Raw genomic sequence first — 13,697 nt, 5'->3', positions numbered from 1 at the left:
TACCCTGCCGGTGGTTTGCGGGCTATTAGGCTTTTTTGTTTCCTGGTGGTGTGTGCGATGCATCCCTATGTGCAGCACCCGACAGGGGTAGGTGGAAGCGTGTTGGTTATTGGGGAATGGAAGCATGAGGTTAAATGAAGAACCCGTTCCAAGCAATAATAGCTCTGTCTCCATGAAGCACATTCAGTGCCACAGTAGGCCGGTTCAGTGTGTAAGTGCTCGATAACCAAAGCGTTCCAGTGCCATATTCTATGCAGGGAGCATCATTAACAAAAGGCTTTCTGCATCCTGAAGCCGGTGCGTCAGAGGTCTGTGTTTGGTTTGCCTCCCGTTGCATCTGGGTTTAATCTTTAGCTCTGTTTTGATTTTCGACGTGTTTGAGTCAAAGCTGCCTGTGTCTTTTAGAAGGCGGTAGGGCTCTGTCACCACCATCAGGATGGAACCTTCATCGTGAAGGACGTTGTATGAAAGCACTCCAAGACAGCATCTGACAGAGGTAGCCGTAGTGCTGCTGCTTCTGAAATCACTCACTGGGGTCGTAGATGTGAGTCTGTGCAAAAGCATTTTCATAACAACGCTGGTTGATAGTAACACTGATTTGCCAATGAAATCCATGGGATATGAATTTTAGATGCCTTTCGGAAGCTCGCTTGTGAACCGAAGATGTGTAGCCTCTATTTTGACATCTGTAGGGTTTTTTTTGATAAGTGGGTAAATGATATTCTGCTGATGAATCACTGACATACTTTACGGTATCAGCATGGCACAGATCTTTTGATGTAGGATCAGCTGCTACCTCATAGGCAGTCATTTGTCTGTTGGCTTTTTAATCAGTTATCGCTCCTTTGCGCTGCAGTACATCCATGAGTGAGGTTATAGATACAGGCTGAGGCACGGGGAGCAAAGCCTTGGGTTGAAAATACTGCCAGTGTTTCAGTTTAAGTCAGTTCAGCTGCTGGAGTTCAGTGGTGTGAAACAAACATTAAACAAACAAACAAAGCCATCCAAAAATACAGGATGCCTCTTAACAAGCCTGGATACAAAGTTGCTCTTCCGTATGAGAAGTCTTTTTGCAGTAGCATAGAATGGTTTGGGTTGAAAGGGACCTTTAAGATCATATAATTCCAACCCCCTGCTATAGCAGGGACACCTCCCTCTAGCTCAGGCTGCTCACAGCCCCATACATCCAGCCTGGCCTCGAGCCCTGCCAGGGAGGGGGCATCCACAGTGCCAGTGTTTCTCCACCATCACAATAGAGAACTTTAAAGCATCTGTAGCATCACTGTAAATCCAGAATATTCCGCCTTCGTGGCAGTAAAATAACCAGAAATAACTTTGTTGCTGAAGTATAAATGCTGCAGTTCTTGCTAAGTTTCATACCTATAGAGGCGTACGTACTTCTAAAGCACAACTGCAGTTGATGTATCCTCAGCCATACCCTTGGACTTCTGTTTTGATGTTTGGCCACCCTTTGCCTCTAACTTCTGTAATGGTTTGCCAGTACACAGTTTGCAAATAATATGGTACGTTTTGGGCATCTTAAGTTATGTGATCAAACTTACTGCTGAGCTGAAAGTGTAACAGCCTGTATGTGGCTGTTCAGCTCTGACCTTACATGTCTCCTGTCTCGTGTTAACCCTGAGTTTTCATTGCAACCCCGGAGTTTCTTCTCTGGCTGTTCAAACAAATCTCGTGCATCTGTTAAATGAACTTCTAGGAGGAAAAAAAAAAAAAGTCATAGTCACAAGATAGCCGGGGATGTATGAATATTCCAGTCACTTTATTAACGTGTGTAATTCTGCTTCTTGCTGTGTGAGCAACATCAAGCCCCTGGCAGTTAAGTAATTGAGTAATCACATCAATGTAATCACTGTCTGCTTAGCTGAGGAGTTGTGTGATTTGTTCTGCTTTTTTTTTTCCCAGGCTCCTGTGCTGCATTGCCATCCTGACCCAAGGCAGCCCATGCCCTCAGGAATTTGCTTTTTTTCTTTTGGAAGCAATGCTTAAAAACACGAGTACAGTAAATATGAAGTGTACTGAAGTGACAGCTCACGAAACAATTGCTTTACTCCGGATAAATGCACAGATGCCACAAAAAGCCCTCGATTCCCATTTTTTTTAATGCAGAAGGAACCTCAGGCGATTGATGGCAGCCTGTAAATACATTAACTTTGAGATTTCTCCTTGGTCCCCACCTGCTACCGTTTCATATGGCTGAGGAGTAACGCCGGTCTATTACCAGTATGGCTTGAGAACGAGCCCTCCTGTCATTGCTAATCACCATCTCATTGCCAGTGGCTCAGTTCCCAATTGTGGTTCCTGGTGGGCTGGGGGAAGCATGCCTGTCCTTTGCAGTACCACTGCCTACATTGAGCGCGCAGCTTTGGTTTTGACATCATATTTCTGTCCTTTTTAAGGCATTTAGTCATCCATGCAATTACAGCTTTAAAACAGCAAAGCCTGTAGCTTAATATTCAATGCCAATTGCATGAGAATGTTATTTGCACTACTCTTCTGCTGCCTCTTGAGTATACACTTCTAAAGCAATTCTGCTTTCCTGTGTGAATTAAGTTATTTGTTGCTGGTACCAATGTTAGTTAAAGTGATGGCAAGACGTTGAACAGCACCAAGTCCCGCTTTGAATTTAAGAGGCATACAAATATGAGGTGTATCATAAGTGTAGATTACCTTCTAGAGATCAAACACCTTGAAAGAGGTCGTTCTTCAGTAATGACTTCTTCCCATTTGAATGGGAACAACCTCAGGTTACACGAGGTTTCTTTGGACTGCTCCTTTGCTCAGAACTGTGTCAGATGCAGGAGCTGGAAGTGACACCATTAATAAGAAAGCAGCTGTGGAAATTTCCCACAGTGGTTTATGAGCCTATCCAGTGTTTGGAGAAAGGGAAGATGAGTTATGTATGCTCTCTGAGGCTTTCTTGCTGAAGCCCAGTAATAAGGATGCTCGTTAAGGATGCTTATTACTATAGACAAGCTTAGGAAGTTCTCAGTTCAATGAGTTGAAGTTGAAACAACTGCTTATTAGGCTGCATAGCAAATTGCATTATGAATAATACAACCAATATCTTAATGTCACCTTAAAATCCACTTTACATCTTCATCTGGAATGCTGGCCTATGTAATTAAAGAACATGAAATGTGTAATTCTGGGGGGCCTTTTTGTATTCCCCATCCAGCGAAATTGGATTTGCCATAACGTTTTTTGTGTCTTGGAATATCAGGGAGATTTAACCTGCGAAATGCTTTTGCATTTGATCAGTCTGGAGAGCTTTTTGTGATACCTATTTCTACTTCGTTACTTATTATTAGAGGAAGTGGTCGCTGGGTTTGGGTCGTGAATTGGATTGCAAAGCCTGATGCAGTAAGGAAAAGAGCACCAGCCTTTGCTTTGTCCTGTGACTCTTGCAGGTTTCTTGGAGCTGATTTGGAAGTGTACGTTTGTCACACTGGCAGGGCTGGCACTTAATGCTGGAATATGTCCTTAACAAAAAGGTAACTGTGCAGGGGCAGCTGGGAGTGCTGCAGCTTCACAGAAAATGCAGAGCTACATTGCATCCGTAGATATGTTACAGAACTGTGTATTTATTCCTTGGCCAGACAGGATTATTACTGATGGGTTCCCAAGTGCTTGAAAGGTTCAGTTTGACTGGTGAGTCAGTGTGTAATTGCCCAGCAAAGATAAATTGTATGTGGCTTAAAGGAAGGCCTCATCTCAGAGCTGTTCGTAGGCTGCTGGCCAGCAGGCGTAACTTACACAATGCAAATCCTTCACCATCTGTGTGCTGGGACAAGCATTCACCTGGATTTGTTGCTTTGTCATTTTGTTTCAGCTGGTGGAACCAATAAGCAGCAGACAGGAGTTGGTATGAAAGATGGAAAAGCCACTTTGCTTTCAGAGCAGTGTACTGGGCCTCAGTCCCTCCTACCCAGTCAGACAAGCTTCTCATTGCCTGCACAACTTTCCCCTCTCTGCTTTATGAGGACCTCTAATTACATGGCCATGTATGGTTCCTTCCTGCGTTGCTTTCACTGCATAACTAAAATGAGTGGGTAACCACAGAGCAGGTATTTCCTAGCTCTTGAGTTATTGCATCCAGAACCCAAACAAACACCACTTCCTAACTCTTTTTGGTGTCTTATTCATTATATTTTTTAACCTGTTACTCAATAACTACATTTGCAGCCCTGTGTTTTTTACTGAAAATGATGTTAATTTATGGTATCCCCTCAGTTGTCTCTTCCAGGCTGATCAAAACCTGTTCTGCATGATCTCCTCTTACATGTGCTTATGTTCTCTGTGTTGATCATGAAGTAAAGACAAAGCATAGGGTAAGCAGAACTTCAGTTCACTTAAGCATGAACTGAAACTATATTGCTTCTAAACCAGGTCCTTCTGAGCAGCGGCTCTAAGAAGTTTATTACTTAAAATGATCTTTTCTTCCTATAGAAGCTTGAAGTGGTTTGTTCTTTCAGCATGTTGGTTGTACACTCAGATTACATTACTTGTACTGTTTCATGGGTTTGATGATAGAGCTTTTCTAGGTAGAAGTTTAAAAGTTAACATTACCTGGAGGCATTCAAGGCCAGGCTGGATGTGGCTCTGGGCAGCCTGGTCTGCTGGTTGGTGACCCTGCACATAGAAGGGGGGTTGAAACTAGATGGCCATTGTGGTCCTTTTCAACTCAGGCCATTCTATGATTACAGGTGATTTGCAATTACATTTCAACCATAGCAATGTAATTTTAAGGCATCCTTTTAGGGCTTTTAGATGGCGTAAAATGCTAACATATGAAATGAGTGTCTTCTACAAGAGCAAATTTCTTGAGAATGGAACAATAATCTTCCATATGAGGTACACAGGCTTAAATTCCTAAGTTATATCTGTCTGCTGTTTAAGAAGAATAGCAGTTCTGCCACTGCTGCCTATTTATGGGGAGGTTGTGCTGCAGAGTGAGTCCTGGTGTTTGTCATTCCATCACGAGTGCTTACTGCCATTAGGAGCCAGTGCTGAGGTTTGGTCTAACTTTACCATTTTATTATGTCTGTTAAAACGTGGAGCAACCACAAAGATTAGAATAGAAATAAAGATAGAAGTGCAGTCTATCTTCCTTCTATTTTATTTGCCTAGATGCGCCCGATAAACATCAATTTAAATCTTACTACATAAACATTTAACAATCAATTTTAAATGTATTTTAATTTCCTTGTGACAGGGGAGGCATGCTGGGGAGTTTAATTTCCTGAGAGATAAGTGCTTGGCACGTGCATCAAGGTTTCATTTTTCCTTCTATGTGTTCAGTTTGAGCATAGCCCTTCACCATAGCTCTCAACGTTGGAAAGCAAACAGATGTATTCGGGTATTAAATTCATGAAGCTTAACACAAAAAAAACCAATTGCTGTGATTATGGAGAACTCTTTGCAAGTGTATTATTTAAAAATTAATGAAATCATGTTTTGAAGCTGAAGTGGTTGATGTTTATATGCACACTTGATGGTCTTTTCCGACCTGAGCAATTCTTTGATTCTATAAATCATGGCGTGTTTTTATTGTTCTATGCTTAGTTTTGAAACCTACGTAAATATTGAGAGTTCTGATATTTAGTTATTCAATTAACCAGGCTTCTTTCTTCCCTTTTCATTGAAGAATATAGGAATGTTTAGTTGTGTTTTAGCTTTATAATTTGAGCAATTAGCTTCCAAGTGTGGTCTGTAGGGTTGAAGGGGAATGCTCGGTAGTGTACCTTGTCCTGTAGGTCTGGTGAGCTTAGAGCTCCTCTCTCCTAAGGTTCCTGAGAACTGGGAGGAATTAGGAGTTTCAGAAACCTTGGCTTGTACGTTGTTTGAATGTTAATGGGAAGGGGTAGGCAGCTTATGCAAGGGACTTGTCATCAGAATCCCTGCAAAAAGTTCTCTTTTAATCTGTTTCCTCTTTATCCCTCCAGATCTAGATTTCAGTTTCTGGCTTGGTTTTGCTTTTCTTTCTCCCCCCTCCTATAATTGGTAGCAGTGTAGGAGCACAGCTCTTAAAACACAGAAGGGTTCAATTTTGTTTTGGTGAAGTGGACACGCAGAGTAACCTAAAAATAAGTACTAACTGGGATTTTTTTTTTCCCCTTCCATATTTGAAAGTTCCTAATGAAGATGGGTGTTTGCTTAATGTTGCCATTTAAACTGATGGCTGTCGTGGTTATTAGGATCTTCTGTACTGTGGGTGTCCAACCCTTTTGGCTTGCCTGGGTCACACCAAGTGAAGAGGAATAAATAAAACCAGTGGGTTGGGTACATATGCTCTGTATGAAGCAGATATGTATTTAGGCACACTTGGTTTTTACAGATGCGTCTTTAATTTTCTTGTGTATCACCTTAATGAACTGATGTTTGAAATATCCAAACAGTGCTAAGATAGTTACGCTGGTCGAATACAGACTACCATTTTAAATCCCCTAATTAGGTTGAAAGAGGCCTTCATAGGTCGTTTAGGACAGCGTTGTGCTCAGAGCAGGACCAGATAGAGAAGGTTGCCTGGGATCTCATCTGAGTTTTGTGCATCTCCACTGGCATTTCTGTATTGGTGAAATGCTTTTTTGTCATTATCATAGAATCATCGGTTCATTTCTGTGCATTAAAAAAGGGGTGGCCAGCAGGGAGAGGGAGGTGATTGTCCCCCTCTACTCAGCTCTTGTGAGGCCCCATCTGGAGTACTGAGCCCAGGTCTGGGGCCCCCCGTACAGGAGGGACGTGGAGTTCTTGCATTGGGTCCAGAAGAGGGCCACTGAGATGATCAGAGGGCTGGAGCACCTCTCATATAAGGAAAGGTTGAGGGAACTGTGGGGTAGTTTAGCTTGGAGAAGAGAAGGCTCTGGGGAGATGTCATTGTGGCTTTCCAATATTTGAAGGGAGTGTATAAACAGGAGGGGGAATGGCTGTTTATGAGGGTGGATGGTGATAGGACAAGGGGGAATGGTCTTAAACTGAGACAGGGGAGGTTTAGGTTGGATATTAGGAAGTTTTTCACCCAGAGGGTGGTGTGACGCACTGAACAGGTTGCCCAAGGAGGCTGTGGATGCCCCATCCCTGCAGGCATTCAAGGCCAGGCTGGATGTGGCTCTGGGCAGCCTGGGCTGCTGGTTGGCAACCCTGCACATAGCAGGGGGTTGGAACTGGATGGTCATTGTGGTCCTTTTCAACCCGGGCCATTCTATGGTTCTATGATTTTGGTCTGACCAAAGAGAGCATCATTGCTTAAACAATGAAATTGATCTGTTCTTGCAAAGTGCCTTCTCTGTTGTTAGTAATCAAAACCAGATCTTTTCCTTTCTTAGTTTCTCATCAAACGTGTCAAGGAGCCTTACAGTTTTAGTAGATTCTGAACCACACGTTCTTCTTCAGTTTTCTTTTTTTACATGCATCGCTTCTGACTTTCATATTGGGCTTTAAAAGACATTGTTTTAAGGTCCATAAATTCAGCTCTTACCTTTGTGCATCTTCTGACTCATGAATGCATTTCTTTTTCCTGTCCTAGAATGATCATATCACTTAGATATACCTACATGATTGCTTTGAGGATTAAAACAAGATAGAAAATGAGGAAATTCTTAGTGCCAACAGCGATGACAAATCATATTCCTGGATGTAATTTTCTGGTATTGAAATAGCAAAACAGAAGCTGGCAGCTCTGTTCTGCTGATAGAACAGAATATATCCACCTGTCTTGCTTTTTGTTACCTTTTTACTTATCAAAGGAGGAAGATGTAGTACAGAATGTAGTACAAGGGGATTTTGTTTCTAAATTGTTATGTTCAAATGCTTGTAAGGTGCTGGCTGCACTTCAGGGTGTTTCGAAGCTTGGTACTGGCAGAGTATTAAAATGAAAGGTGGTATTTTCAGATATGGATAACTGAAGTTTTACGTGAGCTTATCAGTGGTTCTTAATTGCATTTCTGAGCATCTGAATTCAACTGTTCTCAGTGAAGAAGATGGCAAGGCTAAAGGAAATGTGGAAATACGGTTTTTGTAGCATTAAACGCATCGGAAGGGGAGATGTGCAGGCTTGGGATGCTTTCAGGTCTTTTATCTCAGAAGAAACATGAAACAGGGATATGGACGAGGCTGCTGGATAAACTGTCATAAGGCCAACTTATTACAAATACATAGTTGTGGTGGGAGTGGTTGGGTGACAGATTACTGATGGCTTTAAAATCAACAGAAACTCATGGTGGTTACAGTACTGGAATAGTGTATGTAATAAGAGATCTGCTCAGACTTGGAAGCATTCTTACTCTTTGTGAAGAATAAATGTCTTACTTTCTTGAAAGATGGGTGCAGGCTGAGGTGTGCTTTGTTGAGCAATTATTTGGGATGTTGGTGGGAGGACAAAATGGAGAAAAATAATCAGGTAGGACTTAATGCGTCTCAGCAATGCCAATAGATGGACGTCCTTCTATGACAGATCAACACAATTTGTATTTTGCAGGGTCCAACTTGATGATTTCCTGCTCTATCAAATGCTTTGTATCAGACTGTTGTGCACGAGCTGTGTAATAACAGACACCGGAAAGAGCTCCTTCTGATGGAAATAATGCACAGCTCGACTGCAGTGTGTTTGCTCAGTCACGATTTGTGCTCAGCTCTCTAAAAAACAGCTCTGTGTTTTGGTTTTTGTTCAACGTTTGCAGATAGAGCTATAGATCACTGCTAAAAACAGAGTGCAGAGTGGGTAAGTGCAGGTGGGTGCTGTGCTCACTTGTGGACACCTAGCTGGCCTATCAGAGAGCTGACTTACCCTTTTCTTCACTTGCAGCTACACCACGAGCTTTCAGATTTTCTGTGTGATGATTTGTAGTCCTGCAATTATTAAAGCAGATGAGAGAAGCTATAATTCTATGAGCAAGAAATTTCCACTACCAGCATAAGAGATGAGGGAACTTCTGTGAGCGTTTTTCCTTGCATGCACCAGAAAACCAAACGTTCTTAAAACACAACAATGCATCTCATTGGCATGTGTTAATTACTCAACCAAATTAGTAATAGAATATCACCCTGACACATAAGCACTGTAATAAAGTTAAATGTTGACGCTTTCAACGCAGTCTACTTAAAACAAAACCCTCCTATTCCTAAGCATTAACAAGAATGCAGACTCTTCTGATGGGGGTATTGCCTGACAGAGGTGTTGCTTGTGGAGATGGATCTTTGAAGTGCTGCATCTTGCCATGGAGCTGCAGGCCAGCCGACTGTTGCCCTGCTAGCCATTCCTAGACATGGTGCACGTCAGCATGGCAATGACTACTGCTGCAGTGCTGATAAGGAGCTCACAATGGCATTTTTTCCCTAGCATCTTATCTACAGAAGAAGCCTTCTGGCACAGCCTTCTGGGGGAAAAAAACCCACCTTTTGATCCTCTTGAGGAAATATCGCTACAAAGAACTCCTTTCTTGATATCCTGGTTTCCAGGTAGTGATGTTGATGTGGACATTCAACGTGCATAAGAAAGGAAGCATTGGGGATTCATGTGGGGCACCTTAAACTCTCTGCTTTTTGCTCTGAAATAAGCACGCTGTGGTTTTGTCCCTTTCCCTGTCGTGTTCAGAGCTTTCGAGCTGACCTTCCCCATGGCAGGGGGGAACTCAGCTCTTTTGCAACAGCTGCATAAGTTGCAGTTCTGCCACAGGTTAGAGGCTGAGCTGTGATAGTGAGCGCCCAGGAATTATAGAGTTTCAATAGTGCAACAGAACTATTGAGTGCAGGGAGATGACTCCTTAGGACTAGGATTTACCCTATGTTCAGTTGGTGTAGAAGCTTGTAACACTTTGGTATTTACTAACTCGTATTTGCATGCTGCTATTGCATTACGAAATTCCATTTCCATTTTGCTTTAAATCATGTTATTTCTTTCTAACTCTTAAAAAAAACTCTGGTGTAGTATTGAAATCATGTAACTTACATTGTGTTACGCCATTAAATAAAACTTGAAGGTAGGAGTAACTTGTACTATTTCTAAGGCTGAAAAGAAAGAACCTTTGTCTCCTCTTCCTTGGCTGCTCCAGTGCAAATAATGCCCATTGCTTATCGTGGTTCCTTGTGAAGTTAAATGTTTGAAGTCTAACATCCTTAGAGAAGGTGATGTTAGCAGAGTCTCAGTCTTGTCTGTGGTGCTCATATCACTCCTGGAACTCCATCAGACAGAATGTATATCACTTTTCTCTTTGGCAGGCTCTCCTCAAAGCAGGGGCTTGTCTTCCTGCTGGGGATATGACAGCAAAAAGAGATGGGATTGTTTGTGTGATAGAAAAGCAGTTGGTAGCACATGTAATCATAGGGTGGCTTTGGAGTGCTGTGCTAAGTAGTAGCATTTGCCTGCCTATATATCTTCAGTCAAGTGAAGTAATAATCGCTGTCTGAATTATATTAAACTATAACAGCATAAAAAAAGGTTTAATTATAAGCATTAGCATGGCAGATTGCAATTGTTGGTCTCTAATCCACGTTCAGATTGGCTGTAAGTAAATCTTTAGGATGAGGTCTTGTATGGACAGTTTAGTTTTAGTCATTAATTCTGTGTTAGTTGTGCATATGTTTTTTTTAATACCTAGGCTATATTAAAGCATTACCATAAAAATGGATAGAATTTTTTTAACGTGCTTCAAATTCCATGCAAAATTAGAATATAAATATGAGTGCATTGGATCAAGTAATCTACTCCAGCAGTACATCTCTGATGGTCACCAACAGTGAATGCTCAGAGAAAAGAACAAGAAGGTGGCAAATCTGGTGCTAATGCTGTTTGACCTAACTGACAGTACGAGCTTTTTTTCCCCTTTGGATCATGGCTTAAAGCTGTGTGAGGTGCCTCTTACTTCTGACTCTTGACTTGTTTTCCTTCACACTCTTGTTTTTGAACTAGTGTACTGTGCTAAAATGGTCTCCATGCAGTCAGTGAAGGCTTTGCTCTTTCAGTGTAAAAATAAATGAAGCAGCAACTAACTTAGTTTTTTTGTTGTTCCTCTTTCAGACTTAACCTTTCTAATGGTGGTGTTCTCACTTGTAGAGCTAGTGAATCAAAACACCCTTTGATTCGTAAGCATTTGATAGTGTCTTATGTTTAATCTTCACGAAACGCCCTCAATTTAGTTTCCCAGTCTAAACTGGTTGAGGAAGCAATTCCTATAATCTCATTTCTAGAGGGATTGTCACCTAAAATTGCATGTACTTTAGCACTCAATAGCTTTCCTCACTTCTTCAGTCTTACATCTCTCTGTGCTAGTGATTCTCACCAGTTTTGGTTTGGGAGATCTAACTCGCTGATGGGGCACACTCTGGCTGGCACCTCAACCCTCTAGCTCTGAGTTGCCTCTTCTCCCCCTCCATCTCAATGTCGTTAGCTTACAGCTTGTTCAGCCTTCATCCACTGTTGATCCCTGCTTAATGCCACTCACAGCTGCTTGGAAGGTTGTACTTAAAGCTGCTGAGCTCTCTCCTTTGAGCCTGACAGGGACCTTTAGCCACTTCTCCAGCCACTTTCTAGTCCACTTCTCAGTTTATTCTGCTGCCAGTGTTACAGGGGCTAAGCAGAAAGCCAGTTACTTCATGCAAAATGAAACTGAGAACTAAAGCCTGAAATAGCAAGAGATCTGTGTTGCTTCTTTCTTAAAAGAGTTTGTTCAGCGTTTCTGAGAAACCACATCCTTTTGAAACATCTTGGGTTGGGAGGCAGAGTGACTTTCTGAAAAGTAAGCCTTCTTTCTAAAGTAAATTCCTATTTTTCATTGATAGCTTGGGTTGATGGCACAGGCTTTGGTAGTTAACTGATAGTTCCAGAACTCAAGGTTCATATTCCTTGAACTCCTATTTATTTACTTATATACATATATATATATATGTATATATGTATATGTGTGTGTGTACACATATATATGTGTATGTATACATATACATGTTTAAAGATTACATGCAGTCGGAGGTGGTCTGCAGTGTTTTCTCCCAACTTCTGCCTGCAGATTGTCATCATGCACTTATACGTTGTATGAATGACTCTACTTAAAGTATTATATTGCTGTTGTCAAAGAGATGGGCCACTTGCTGCTCTTAGGCTGGGGTAAATTGCAGCCTTATTTTTATAGCTATGTACTTCTGGCATCGATAGTGTGATTTTTATTCTCTTTTTAGCGAAGTCATAAATGTGCTACTGGAGAATTTCTCAGTTCCTGCGCTTACAATAAAGGATGCATTTTTAGATGAGAATTGTAGCTTTTGAGCAAAACATGCAAGGTTTTTTCTATTTTATTTTTTGCTGACTTGGCTTTAGCATTGCAGATATTTTGCACAACAACATTAGATTGTAATGTAGCTGTCAAACAGAAAAAGTAATGTTTACTGGGCTTGTTCCCTTCTTGGTTCTTAAGCCTAGAATGGCAAAAAGAAAGCAGTTCCATAGGTGACTGATAGAAGAGGGACAAGAAGTGAGATTCAGTTTCATTTTAAGCATTCTTAACTACCAATGGGTAATTAATCTTGGAATTCCTGACTTTTTTTTCTATTTTCTGTTATGAGTGAGTATCAAATAACACTATTTGAGTGTTTTAAGTCTTCTTGGCCAATTAATTATATGCAATAACATCTGCTAAAACTGAAGTATTTTATACTTGGATTTTTTTTTAGCTTGTTATTCTTAACAGTGGTTATTTTAATCTTCTCTTATTGCAGGCAATTTTTTTACTAAAAAAGGGATTTTTTTTTCCTTTTACTTCCAGATCTTTCCAAGAACAGATTTACTGAAATTCCTCCTGATGTCTGGCTTTTTGCACCACTGGAAACGTTAAATTTGTATCACAACTGCATCAAATCCATTCCAGAATCTATAAAAAACCTGCAAATGCTTACCTACCTGAACATTAGGTGAGTAGTGCTTTTCTTATTCCTTGTCTTTTGTTGTTATCCAGTTTCCCTCGTTGAAAAGGTGGCATCCTGTTTCTCTATTGCACTTCTCTATTGCACATTGCCCTCGTGGCCATATTTCTGTCCAGGTAGACACAATAATTGTGTTTGTCATATCCTTGGTGTTTTAGAGCCAGCAGTTCTTACTGTTTCCTTTGTGGGAAGGAATTGGCTGCCTTGCAGGATTTCTTTAAATAAGCTGTGGTAGCTGACTGTGAGGAGAGTTGAAGTTTTCTTTGTTTTTACTGTTACTCTAACAAACTGTGTTTTAAAATCTACCCTTAGATATTTACCCCTCTGAGGGTAAATTGCTCTGGCCAGAACATCCTACTCATTTTGCACATTACTCACATCCATTTTTATTGTTCACCTTGGAAAGCGTGTGGTTGGTTTTCCTTAGATGAAAAGAAGCTCAACTGGAGATTGCTAAGGTTGTTCTATGAACATACAGAAGCAGATGGAATCTGTTGGAGCCCTCCTTTATGGAGCTGAGGCCTTGTTTTCCACAGTATTCCTTGCACTTTTAACACTGACTATCTAAAGTCCAGATCAGTTTCCCCAGCTGAGAGCTGTTTAACATGTCAGACTTAATAACAGAGGTCATTTTGAAATAACTCTGTGAATTAAACTTGGAAAAGAGGAGGGGGGGAAAAAAACAAAAACCCACAACCAACAGCCCACATCGATCTCAAAACCTCCAGTATATGTTCTTACAGTGATAGTTTAAGTCATCTGTTTTGAGG

At 41.2% G+C, this 13,697-nt stretch overlaps 1 protein-coding gene across 6 annotated transcripts in view; it reads left to right on the top strand.

Annotated features, from left to right (window-relative positions):
- LRCH2 (leucine rich repeats and calponin homology domain containing 2) overlaps positions 1-13,697 on the top strand; it is a 40,285-nt gene that overhangs the window by 905 nt on the left and 25,683 nt on the right. For all 6 annotated transcript variants that reach the window (XM_003641100.6, XM_420210.7, XM_004940654.5 and 3 more), the window contains exon 2: positions 12,771-12,915. In XM_003641100.6, coding sequence (XP_003641148.4) covers positions 12,771-12,915 — 145 coding nt within the window. The remainder of the gene's footprint in view (positions 1-12,770; positions 12,916-13,697) is intronic.

The sequence above is a fragment of the Gallus gallus genome, chromosome 4 (genome assembly GCF_016699485.2).
Source record: "Gallus gallus isolate bGalGal1 chromosome 4, bGalGal1.mat.broiler.GRCg7b, whole genome shotgun sequence".
NCBI classification, from domain to species: domain Eukaryota; kingdom Metazoa; phylum Chordata; class Aves; order Galliformes; family Phasianidae; genus Gallus; species Gallus gallus.
This window is presented reverse-complemented; position numbering and strand designations above follow the sequence as displayed.